General features: G+C 45.9%; 1 protein-coding gene across 1 annotated transcript; it reads right to left on the minus strand.

Annotated features, from left to right (window-relative positions):
- Positions 1-8,435: 8,435 nt before the first annotated feature.
- Positions 8,436-12,198, minus strand: LOC109755494 (putative linoleate 9S-lipoxygenase 3). The gene is made up of 7 exons (XM_020314397.4): positions 11,930-12,198; positions 11,436-11,743; positions 11,095-11,323; positions 10,641-10,988; positions 10,381-10,466; positions 9,606-10,285; positions 8,436-9,526 (listed from the first exon to the last, which is right to left on the minus strand). The coding sequence occupies exons 1-7, from the start codon at positions 12,111-12,113 to the stop codon at positions 8,755-8,757; spliced, it is 2,607 nt and encodes an 868-aa protein (XP_020169986.1). The 5' UTR covers positions 12,114-12,198; the 3' UTR covers positions 8,436-8,754.
- Positions 12,199-12,998: the final 800 nt, after the last annotated feature.

Here is a 12,998-nt window from a genome sequence, read left to right on the forward strand (position 1 = left end):
CGGGTTACCGCATACTAGTATCTCTACAACCCTAGCATCACCGAACCTTAAGTGTGTAGACCCTACGGGTTCGGGAGACATGCAGACATGACCGAGACGACTCTCCGGTCAATAACCAACAGCGGGATCTGGATACCCATGTTGGCTCCCACATGTTCCACGATGATCTCATCGGATGAACCACGATGTCGAGGATTCAATCAATCCCGTATACAATTCCCTTTGTCAATCGGTACGTTACTTGCCCGAGATTCGATCGTCGGTATCCCAATACCTTGTTCAATCTCGTTACCGGCAAGTCACTTTACTCGTACCATAATGCATGATCCCATGACGAAACACTTGGTCACATTGAGCTCATTATGATGATGCATTACCGAGTGGGACCAGAGATACCTCTCCGTCATACGGAGTGACAAATCCTAGTCTCGATTCGTGCCAACCCAACAGACACTTTTGGAGATACCCGTAGTGCACCTTTATAGCCACCCAGTTACGTTGTGACGTTTGGCACACCCAAAGCACTCCTATGGTATCCGGGAGTTGCACAATCTAATGGTCTAAGGAAATGATACTTGACATTTGGAAAAGCTCTAGCAAACGAACTACACGATCTTGTGCTATGCTTAGGATTGGGTCTTGTCCATCACATCATTCTCCTAATGATGTGATCGCGTTATCAATGACATCCAATGTCCATAGTCAGGAAACCATGACTATCTGTTGATCAACGAGCTAGTCAACTAGAGGCTTACTAGGGACATGTTGTGGTCTATGTATTCACACATGTATTACGATTTCCGGATAACACAATTATAGCATGAACAATAGACAATTATCATGAACAAGGAAATATAATAATAACCATTTTATTATTGCCTCTAAGGCATATTTCCAACAGTCTCCCACTTGCACTACAGTCAATAATCTAGTTACATTGTGATGAATTGAACACCCATAGAGTTCTGGTGTTGATCATGTTTTGCTCTAGGGAGAGGTTTAGTCAACGGATCTGCTACATTCAGGTCCGTATGTACTTTACAAATATATATGTCTCCATTTTGAACATTTTCATGAATGGAGTTGAAGCGACGCTTGATATGCCTGGTCTTCCTGTGAAACCTGGGCTCCTTGGCAAGGTCAATAGCTCTAGTGTTGTCACAGAAGAGTGTCATCGGGCCCGACGCATTGGGAATAACTCCTAGGTCGGTAATGAACTCCTTCGCCCAGATTGCTTCTTGTGCTGCCACTGAGGCCTCCATGTATTCCGCTTCACATGTAGATCCTGCCACAACGCTTTGCTTGCAACTGCACCAGCTTACTGCCCCACCATTCAAAATATACACGTATCCGGTTTGTGACTTAGATTCATCCAGATCTGTGTCGAAGCTAGCATCGACGTAACCCTTTACGACGAGCTCTTCGTCACCTACATAAACGAGAAACATATCCTTAGTCCTCTTCAGGTACTTCAGGATATTCTTGACCGCTGTCCAGTGTTCCATGCCGGGATTACTTTGGTACCTTCCTACCAAACTTACGGCAAGGTTTACATCAGGTCTGGTACACAGCATGGCATACATAATAGACCCTATGGCCGAGGCATAGGGGACGACACTCATCTTTTCTCTATCTTCTGCCGTGGTCGGGCATTGAGCCGTGCTCAATTGCACACCTTGCAATACAGGCAAGAACCCCTTCTTGGACTGATCCATATTGAACTTCTTCAATATCTTGTCAAGGTACGTACTTTGTGAAAGACCAATGAGGCGTCTTGATCTATCTCTATAGATCTTGATGCCTAATATATAAGCAGCTTCTCCAAGGTCCTTCATTGAAAAACACTTGTTCAAGTAGGCCTTTATGCTTCCCAAGAATTCTATATCATTTCCCATCAACAGTATGTCATCCACATATAATATGAGAAATGCTACAGAGCTCCCACTCCCTTTCTTGTAAACACAGGCTTCTCCATAAGTCTGTGTAAACCCAAACGCTTTGATCATCTCATCAAATCGAACGTTCCAACTCCGAGATGCTTGCACCAGCCCATAGATGGAGCGCTGGAGCTTCCATACCTTGTTAGCATTATTAGGATCGACAAAACCTTCCGGCTGCATCATATACAATTCTTCCTTAAGAAAGCCGTTAAGGAATGCCGTTTTGACGTCCATTTGCCATATCTCATAATCATAGAATGCGGCAATTGCTAACATGATTCGAACGGACTTCAGCTTCGCTACAGGTGAGAAAGTCTCATCGTAGTCAACCCCTTGAACTTGTCGATAACCCTTAGCGACAAGTCGAGCCTTATAGATGGTCACATTACCATCCGCGTCTGTCTTCTTCTTAAAGATCCATTTATTTTCTATGGCTCGCCGATCATCGGGCAAGTCAGTCAAAGTCCATACTTCGTTTTCATACATGGATCCTATCTCGGATTGCATGGCTTCAAGCCATTTGTTGGAATCTGGGCCCGCCATTGCTTCTTCATAGTTCGAAGGTTCACCGTTGTCTAACAACATGATTTCCAGGACAGGGTTGCCATACCAATCTGGTGTGGAACGTGTCCTCGTGGGCCTACGAAGTTCAGTAGTAACTTGATCCGAAGTACCTTGATCATCATCATTAGCTTCCTCTCTAGTCAGTGCAGGCACCACAGGAACATCTTCCTGAGCTGCGCTACTTTCCGGTTCAAGAGGTAGTACTTCATCAAGTTCCACTTTCCTCCCACTTACTTCTTTCGAGAGAAACTCTTTCTCCAGAAAGGACCCGTTCTTGGGAACAAAGATCTTGCCTTCGGATCTGAGGTAGAAGGTATACCCAATGGTTTCCTTAGGGTATCCTATGAAGACGCATCTTTCCGACTTGGGTTCGAGCTTTTCAGGTTGAAGTTTCTTGACATAAGCATCGCATCCCCAAACTTTTAGAAACGACAGCTTAGGTTTCTTCCCAAACCATAATTCATACGGTGTCGTCTCAACGGATTTCGACGGAGCCCTATTTAAAGTGAATGCGGCAGTCTCTCAAGCATAGCCCCAAAATGAGAGCGGTAGATCGGTAAGAGACATCATAGATCGCACCATATCCAATAGAGTGCGATTACGACGTTCGGACACACCATTTCCGGATAACACAATTATAGCATGAACAATAGACAATTATCATGAACAAGGAAATATAATAATAACCATTTTATTATTGCCTCTAGGGCATATTTCCAACAGCTATATGGTGGGATAATGCCAAAGCAATATGTCCTGCCGACGAGGAAATTACTTGGACAAAATTCAAGGAGCATTTCCGCAAATATCATATTCCCACCGGAGTCATGAAGATCAAGCAACGCGAATTTCCCGCTCTCACTCAAGGCAGCATGACCGTCGCCGAGTACCTGAACAAATTCAACCATCTGGCCCGGTATTCTCTCCACGATGTGGCCACAGAAGAGCGGAAGATCGACCGGTTCCTTGGAGGCCTAAATCAGCATCTCAGGTGCACTCTCAGTATGTTTGATTTCCCGGACTTCCTGACGCTGGTAAATGATAACCCACAAGTATAGGGGATCAATTGTAGCAGTTTGGGGTTTGCACATGTGGATTGGTTAACCCTCTACATCTGGTCCAGAGAAATGGATTTCAACAGAGCTGGGTCATGGCGTCAACGTACAATTATCGATCTCAGGAATCTTCTCCCCATCCAAAATCCCGAGGAAAGACTTAGACTGATTGGATCCGTTGAGGGCAGTGATACCGTTTTCGTGACCACAGACCTGGGAATCTACTAGATGAATGTCAAGTCACAGCGATGGAAGGAGATATGGAAGAGCGAGGAATTTCGTGCTTTGATTCCATACATGAGTTTCTACAATCCACAAGGTACTATAGCTGTATCTATATATCTTTTTTTTGTGATTTAGGGAACAAAATGTTAATTAATACTCCATATAAGTTTGTGGAACAAACAAAACAATGAATCTCTAATCAGATATAAAGTTACATTTCAAATGTTCCTGACCAAACTTTGGGTGCTAATATATACAACAAATTGTGCTTACTTAATTGGCAATTTATATAGTATCATGGCATCACCTTTTTGGAATCACACCGACAAATCTATGTTTGCAGAAAGGGTGATGCCCTGTGACGCGGCACATTGACAAGGTATGGTTGAATATGCCTAAGGTTAGAAGGCCACTCTCATCAAGAAAAAAGATGACAAGCTTGGAGGCGACAGGGGTCTTGTGATGAATTATGTCTATTCAGTAGCACTTTTGGTTCAGCTTGGAGGTGACAAGGGTCTTGTGATGAATTATGTTACTATTCAGTAGCCCTTTTGGTTCAGTGATGCTTGCTTGATTTCTCACTTTTTTTTTTGCTTTTGTCAGTAAGTTTGATAGTTTCCCCATGTCGTTGGTGTGCGTAAGTTGGTGAATGGAGTATCTTGTAATGAACCTCCGATTCTTGCAGCTGCAGTAGGAAACCACATGCCCCGTTGTTTAATTTGCTTGAAAATGCATCTGCAGACAGTAGCTTTTTCTGTCCATTTTGACAGTTTGCTTTCCCAACTCTCTAAATTCATCTCTCACAAGGAGTACCTTCGAACTTTAATGAGTTGATAATAATGACATGTCTATCCTTTTAGCAAAGCAATGTTACTGACGGAGTGACGGGTATAAGATGTAAACTGAATCTTGAGCTATATGTTCGGGGAACTACAGATATGGGGATTTATTGCTGCCTGAAGATCTTGTAAGGTTTTATTCTGCTTCAGTAGCTCCAGAAAACTGCAGGGAAGATCTTGAGTAGTTCATTATTTGTTGCACATGTTTGGCCTACAGTGCACATACTAGTAAACTGCAATGTCCATGTCGTGAGATGAAGATGTTCATATGCTTGGTCAGACTGCAATGCTACAATGATCATTGCAGTTGTTTTTGATGTATTATAATTGCCAGTTTGATTTCACAGATTTTCCTTCTTAGATAAGATCTTTTACTAAAAATCATGAACACACATTTCTCTATGTTTTTCTGTACCAAAATACATGAAAGAAGTATGGTTCTATTCCAAATGTCTCATAGCTAGTTAATCTTGTACATCCTTCATGGGAAAAACGGATTCTCTTTTAAGTTGGCTGTTTTTCTGCATACACCTGTCCCTCATATTTGGGTCTACTTAGCGCGCATTGCTAGATAATTGCTATGCTGGGTATATATGAGGCTTTAGTAAGATATCATATCCATTATGGCATAGGGCTGCTAATGCATTGTTTTCTTCAAGTTCTATATCACGCACATCGACAATGGTTGAGTATGCTGAAGGGCTGGGTGCTCGACAAGGATTTGCTGAACCCAAGCTTGCTTGGACAGTTTAGAAAATCTGAGAACTGTGTTTTGAAGTTTCAAAATGTCCTAAAAAGAATCACTCATGACTCATGTACATAAGGTAGTATAGCATTTACGTGCAATTTTTGTGATAAGAGTTGCTACTTTGTATTTATATAAAATGTATATGCACGATTTCTGTCAAGAATTTTGACTTTTGCAAGTTTGGTAATTTTCTCGTGGCGTCCGTAAGGGTGATCGTATATGTATCTGCATACAGTACCATTTTAAAAACTGTATACTTTGCTGTCCTAGCTTTGGTCCAATCTCTATAATTCTCTCCCAAAGGAGGTTCGGATGACCAGCTGAGATATGAGGGCTTGTCCTGAGCTAGAATTTTCTGCTGCTCAAGAGATGATGATGTCTTGTGCATGGCTTGATTATGCTTAATTAACCTTGTGGAACCAAACTAGACTACATGTCACGTGTTGTTGTTACTGCAGCAAATTCATACTTTTCGAGCAAAATAATATTACTGCAGTACTTTTGCGATTGTTTCTAGTTATCATTTTTTTGCTGTTCTAAATTGTTACTGGTACTTGTTGCCAAGATTATGAATGGAAATACATGTTCCTGTAGTAATATTAAAACCATCCTTTAATGATTAGTTGTATTTGAGAAGGCTGGCTGGCAGTTTCTTAAAACGTTTAACTTTATTTTAAAAGTTTCTGCAAACTATAGGGATTCTGGCCAGCCCCATCTATCCATTTTTATTACTTGTCCTTATCTCAGAATATGGACTCTTATTTGTGTATTCTGACCTCTCTCTCCTTGCTTTTGATATGTTACTAGAAATGCCATAAATGTTCAGTATGTGGATTTAGATGTTCATATATGTTGGCTGAGTGCTCATAATTTACTGTTTGACAGATTCATGGTGCTGCAATAACTCAAGGCAGAGGATGGCTAAGCTGGCATGTTACTACCATAGAATAGAGGTACGCAAATCTGTAGGTGTACTTTGGTTTTTTGTTCCTGATTTCAGGTTGTGGCTTTGGCATTGTTCTGCTTCTTACATCTATCACTATCGTATATGTCAAACTTCGGATCAAGCAAATAACTACTCTGCCTAATCCAATTTTACTCAGTTTAGAGTACTCCGGAGTTATTCTGTCTTAAGAAACCACAAAATCAAAAAGTTCTTGAAAGCTCCAAGCATTGAGTCCAGCTGGCTTCAGAAGCAACACATGCCACCCCAAAGCTGAAATTATACAACTTGGACCAGTTCTGACACATGTTTGTGCATCCATGCTTATTCAGTTGGTCTTTGTCTGTCTGGTAAATTAAAACTGTTTCATGAGCATGCCGCCAGGCAATAAATTTTATTGAATCTATGAAACTAGATTAGAATCAGACTAAAGCCATTTGATCATTACATAGGCAATAGCTTGTTTTGATTACTGTTGCATATGCTTCTTTTTGTTTACTTGGTCAAGCAAGCACACCGAGAAAGGATTCTACTCCCTCCGTTCCCAAATATAAGTCTTTTTCGAGATTCCAACAAGGGACTACATACGGAGCAATATGAGTGAATCTACACTCTAAAATATGTCTATATGCATCCGTATGTTGTAATCCATTTGAAACCTCTAAAAAGACTTATATTTAGGAACGAAGGGAGTACAACTCATCCACCAACCGTTCCCAGCCTTTGATCCACCAACTAATCTACCACGACCAAACAGGGTTTATTAAGGGCCGTGGTATTGCGGAAAACTTCATACACGCCACAAACATTGTCCAAACTTGCTACAAATGAAAATTACCCGCCATTGTTTTCAAACTTGACTTCCACAAAGCGTTTGACTCGGTGTCTTGGGACGCCGTGTCTTCGATCATGCGCGCTAAAGCATTTCCTCCTCTCTGGCGTAACTGGGTGGACAATCTAAACTGGTCTAGCAACTCTGCCATCCTCCTAAATGGTAAACCAGGGCCTTGGTTCAAGTGCCGCAGGGGTTTGCGGCAGGGCGACCCGCTCTCTCCTTATTATATCCTAGTCGCGGATGTTCTAAAATGCTTGATCATTCAAGCCTCTTACGAAGGCCTTCTATCCCACCCCATTCATAATAAGTGAAACATCGATTCCATTTCTTTGCAATGTTCACATTCCTAAGGTTTAGATATCCCTTTTTCTCAAATTATCCCTGGTCATTGTCTTATTCTGAGACAACAACCACAAGAACTGTATCCTGGGTGGAACTTTCAAAGACCAAACCGCATGCGGAAAAATTGGTTGAACACCTCGAAAGTTAATAACAGCCTACAAGGATCTAGATGAGTAGGCACCATTAGATTCATATTTCCATAACAAAGTGTCCTCCTCATCTACCAAAGTAACAGATTGGACCAACGCCTCCAGCTCATACATACTACTGTTCCATCAGTTCAACATTATAGTTTCTTCTAAAAAATGCATTTGATTTGACAACCATCCCAGACATGAGGTACAACCTTACCATGTTTCTTAACTAGGAAATATAAATCGCATAACTGAGTTGCCATGGGAGAGTTACCAAACCAAACATCTTCCGAAAATCTCACTTGCTTCCTGTTACCCGCTTTTCATTGATAACCTAATATAACAGCCTTAGATGCCCGCATAATTCCTTTCCAAAATTTGGAACGCTGGGCATCATGACAACACAGAATGTTGGGATCTCTGGTACTATATTTAGCCCCAAAGAGAAACTTCAACCTGAATAAACCTCTTAATGAATGATCCCATCAGACAAACATTTTAAGTCCTGAAGGTTAGGCACCCCCTGAACCACCAAACTCTTTTTTCATACCAAGAGATGGCCAGTTAGCAAGATGATTTTTCTGACCCCCAGGAGGATCACTCCAAAGGAAATTAGCATCTGAGTATTTATTTATCAGATTTCAAGCTCACTAAGGGAACTTAATGTTTGATGTCATATGTAGTATCGCCGGCTTATGTTTTATTTTCTTTGTTTTCTTGTCTGTAGCAAGACATTAGTTTTTGTCGAGTTTCAGTCAAATGATATCAAAGAAGTATCTCATTTTTTTTATTAAAAAAGGTCGGATACTATTTGGAAAACTTGAACTTGGACCAAAAAAATAGAGGTAACATATAGGAGCTTAAAACGCCCAAGCCGAAGACTATAACAATACCGGAGGGTTGGACTATATTTTGACAAACAGAGCATCGCAACATAGATCTTATTATTGGGAAAAAGAAGGGCAATTTTCTCTAAACGACGATGCATTAACCAGTAAGCAGTAGCCAGCTGCGCTTCCGCATGTCGATCGGATCCGTCGTGCACGCATTATTGCCTTATTGAGGTCATGGCAAGCATGCACTGGCAGAACTCCCACACTAGTTCCGGTGCAAGCAGAGATGGACCTCCTCAGATGGAGATGCTGTTTGGGATGCCCTTGGCCGAGAGCCCCACGGCCTCGCCCGTGTGGTCGGAGGTGTTGGGGAAGAGCAGCATGTATGGGAATTTGGCCGGCCCGATGCGGTTCTTCAGCCGCGAATCTTTGTTCCTGTCGTCCACCTGCTTTTCAATGCCCACCAGTCTGGCCCCGAACCGCTTGAACGCCTCGAGTGCCTTGGCGTCTGACGTCCAGGCCGGCGTGTCATGCTGACCCAGGTACACCTCGTCGGAGGAGTGCTTGGAGAGGATCTCCATCAGCGAGATGCCCACCAGGGCCTGGAACAGGCTGGTGATGGTGTGGATGAACGCCAGCTCCGGGTTGTCCCTCAGCTCCGCGTACTCCGTGCTGCCCGGCACCGGCATCGGTCGGCGGCTCATGGACGGCTTGTTGGGGTGGTAGCCTGAGTACGCGTACTGCCCGAAATTGACGGCCGCGTGGAGCGCCGACCCTATCCAGATGATGGTGGCGCAGGCCTTGATCAGCTCCGCCACTGTCTGCATCTTGGGCCACCACGCCGCATCCTTGAGGTCGCCGTGCCCGACCTCCCGCACCTCCTTCCACCATGCTTGTAGCTCCACGTCGCCCTGCAGCACGCTATCGTTGGGGTAGTAGATGCTCAGGTAGTCTGCTACCCACTGCTCAATCGCATGCCAGACGGCGAGCCCGTCCGCGGCGTACGGGTAATCTTCGATCAGCAGCCGCACCTTGTGCGGGCTCGATGGGTCCTCCACTGCCATGCCCCTGCATTAACAAGATCATTACTACCACGGTCCACATCAGTCGACATTGACGACCGGTCATCGGAAATTAATAATCGAACCTCTTGATTAGATCGTCGGGCAGAGCTTGTTCGGTGAAGTTCCAGTTCTTGTAGACCATGGAAGACATGGGCATAGCGTGCTTGCCCGGGAACACTGTCATCTCGATGACGCCGTTGGCGCTGATGAGCAAGCCCCGGGCCTTGGCGTTAATGTTCATGGTGTCGCGGTAGTGCGGGTGCAGGAGCTTGTGCACCGGGTGGGTCACGCTGAGCTGCCTGTTAGTCGCGATGACAAAGGGCTCCATCACCGCGTGCGTGTTGAGCCAGTGGCTGATGAGCTGATGCCAGCCGTAGTCGTTCACGGCGACGTAGGCCTTGGCGAGCTGCCATATCCAGCCCTCGACGCCGGTGTCCTCAGGCGTGTACACGGTGCTCTCCGCGGTGGTCAGGTCACCCTGTAGCCGGGGCGAGCTGAGCTCGATGGCGACCGGCGCGAGTGTGCCGTTCCCTCGCAGGAAGAGCAGGGTCCTGGTCGCGTACACGAAGCTGCCCTCGAGCTTGTTGATGTTGATGAGGAACGGCATCAGGTTGTCGTGCTGGTCCACGATGTAGAGCCTGTTGCTGGTGAGCGCCTGGTGCACGGTGAGGCCCTCGAGTCGCTCGCCGATGTGCGCCTCGGTGATGGTGCTGGTGTGGTCGCCGTACTTGCTAGGATCCAGAGTGCTCTTGGGAGGGAACTCCTGCACGCACGCACGCACGCACGCGGTTGAGTACATATATATATAGATGGATCATGGATGGATGGATGGACTGATTGATTGTTAAGTTGACTCACGGTGAGGCGTTTGATCATCAAGGGGTTGACGCCGGCCAGCATCTCCCTCGCGAACTCATCATCGGTCATCCATGCTTTCTCGTCCTCTTTGCGATCCCAATTAGCATTCCAGAATAATGGAATAAGTGCATATATATCCGGTTTAATTAACCATTAATTAATTTTCTAGCTAAATACTAGTACTTGAGTAGTAATAACGAGTTTTTTTTTAGGTATATGTAGTGTGTAGAAGGAGTATATATAGTATAGTTAGTAGGTACCGTTGATGATGTGCGGCCTGGGGAGCTTGAGCTTGTATAAGCAATCGTCTAGGGCCATGGGGGTGATGAGGTCCTTGACGAGCTGGAGCTGGAGCTGGGCCGGGATGTTGCCCTCCTCCTCGAGGACCGGGATGTTGCGCACCTCGATGCCGTCCGTGTAGAGCTTGAGGATGTCACCGAAGGTGTCGAACTCGCCCTTGGTGTCGTCGAGCAGCGTGCAGATGATCGGCATGATGGTGCCCACCAGCGCCGTGATGGTGTTGTCCCGAAAGTCGTCAGCCTTGAGGTGCCCGAACTGCTCGTCACGTGGAACGTAGACGGTCTCCCCCCAGCTCTCGTGGTCGGGCTCTGCACCATGATCGACATGCCATATATGCGGGTCGGTCGTCAGATCAATTACACGTCGGTGAATACCCATATAGTTACGGGGAGAAAGAAAGGAAGGGAGACGCACTGTTGGGCGAGGGCTTCCGGCCGGTTCGGCCGCGGCGCGGGTAGGGGAGGTGCTTGGAGCCACCGAGGACGTCGCGGGCGTCGCCGAGGTCGTTGTAGACGTCGTAGCGGTAGACGCGGTCGTGCTCCTCGTAGGGCCCCTCCTGCTGCTTGTCGTCGCCCCTCAGGTTCCGGAGCTCGTCGTCGCGGTACGGCTTGAGCGCGGCCGGCATCTGGTGCGGCAGGTACGTCTGCGTGCGTACGTGCACAACGGACCGGGCCAGCTCTTGGTTAGACAATGAGCTATATATATAGCAAAGCAAGCAAAATCCATGGGAGACCATGCATGCATGGAGTACTCACGTCGTTGGCGAAGAATACGCGGTTGTAGCTGTACTTGGCCTGCGGGTAGACCCAAGAGTTGGCGACGAAGACGACGGCGCCGCCGTGGCCGGGCACGTCGTCGAGGGTGATGGTCTTGAGGTAGAACTCGGTGTCGCTGTTGTTCTTGACGATGATGGCGCCCGGCACGCCCAACTCCATGGACCAGTTGAAGGTCACCTCGAACGTCTCCTCGCCCGTCGGGACGCTCAGCAGGCTCTTCTTCAGGAGGAGAGACGGCTCCAGGTTTGCCTCCTCGCCCACCTCCCCGCGGCTCGCCTTGCCTGCAGCTGCACCACACCACCGTACAGATATAAGATGTTCTCAATATAAACTATATACGGACATATTCATCTGAATAAGAAAAATGTTAGAACTTCTTATAATAATGAGCCCGAGGGATTACTTTGAAATGAAAAAAGTGCGCGCGTGCACTCTGGCTGTGGGGAGGGTTAAAGGGAGTGGTGAGTGCTCACCGCGGCCGCGAAGGGTGGAGCTGATGAGCTGGCAGGTGACTCTGCCGCCGAAGAGCTCCGTGTCGGTGCCGCCGTCCATGGCGGTGCCATGGAAGTCGTGGAAATCGAGCGCCTTCTTAGGGATGAGGACCAAGGAGCCCTTGAGCCCCCCTGCCCCGGGCACCATGCCGCCAGCGCTCAACATCTTGGTTCGAATCGAAAAGGGAGCACGCACGTGCTCTGGTGCTGTGCGTGGCTAAGGACAATATATGAGAGGGATGGAGGGAGGGTGTGTGCGTGAGAGCTCCAAGACCAACCGGGTGGCTATTTATAGATGCACATCACATGCACGAGATGGGTGGTGTGAGCAGAGCACGGTGGACAGTGCCCGATCGACTTGATTATTTAGGGGATCTCAGGAAAAGATCTCAACAAGTTGCACTACTACAAGCATGCATCCTGAATTCCTGATGCATGGCATGGGCTGATTATCGGGACACAAATGCATACACTGATGTGTGCATGAAAAATGCTACAGTCAGAGGCACGTGGGGGATGTCTGGATTCTGGAGTGACCATCGTCACACACACACACACAAAAAGAAAAATCTTTCTTGTGACGTCCATCCCGTCTGTTTTACACTTCACGTGTTGATAAGCTTGAAAAGTAATACTCACTCCGTTCTATAATGTAGTGCTATAGATTTTTTTTTTAAAGTCAAGCATCACAAACTTTGACTAAGTTTATAGAGAAAAAAATACATTTAGAATGCCAAACACATATCATAGGATTCGTTAAAAATGTATTTTCATATTTTATATATTTCATATTGCAGATATAAATAGTTTTATTTATAAATTTGATCAAAGTTTAACTTTTAAAAAATCTATACGCACTACATTATAAAAAGGAGGGAGTACAACACAACACATAACATCCGCTTTTCCAGCGGGTGCCAAATCTCGATCGGTGGCGGAGGCTTGCCATTATAACACATGGATTTCGGACCTCTGTGTACCCCTTCTGTGCATATGCTAGCTGAATATCTCCAACTATGGCAGATCTCTAAGGACCCTCCCCTATCAGAGG

This window comes from Aegilops tauschii, chromosome 5 (assembly GCF_002575655.3).
Source record: "Aegilops tauschii subsp. strangulata cultivar AL8/78 chromosome 5, Aet v6.0, whole genome shotgun sequence".
Lineage (NCBI taxonomy): Eukaryota > Viridiplantae > Streptophyta > Magnoliopsida > Poales > Poaceae > Aegilops > Aegilops tauschii.

Bases quoted from the DNA above. Each gene is read 5' to 3' on its own strand.
- LOC109755494 (XM_020314397.4), bottom strand. From the start codon at position 12,113: ATGTTGAGCGCTGGCGGCATGGTGCCCGGGGCAGGGGGGCTCAAGGGC. The intron at 11,324-11,435 runs GTGAGTACTCCA...GTACGCACGCAG, and splicing joins GCGTATTCTTCGCCAACGAC to ACGTACCTGCCGCACCAGAT. The intron at 10,989-11,094 runs GTGCGTCTCCCT...ATCATGGTGCAG, and splicing joins CCGGAAGCCCTCGCCCAACA to AGCCCGACCACGAGAGCTGG.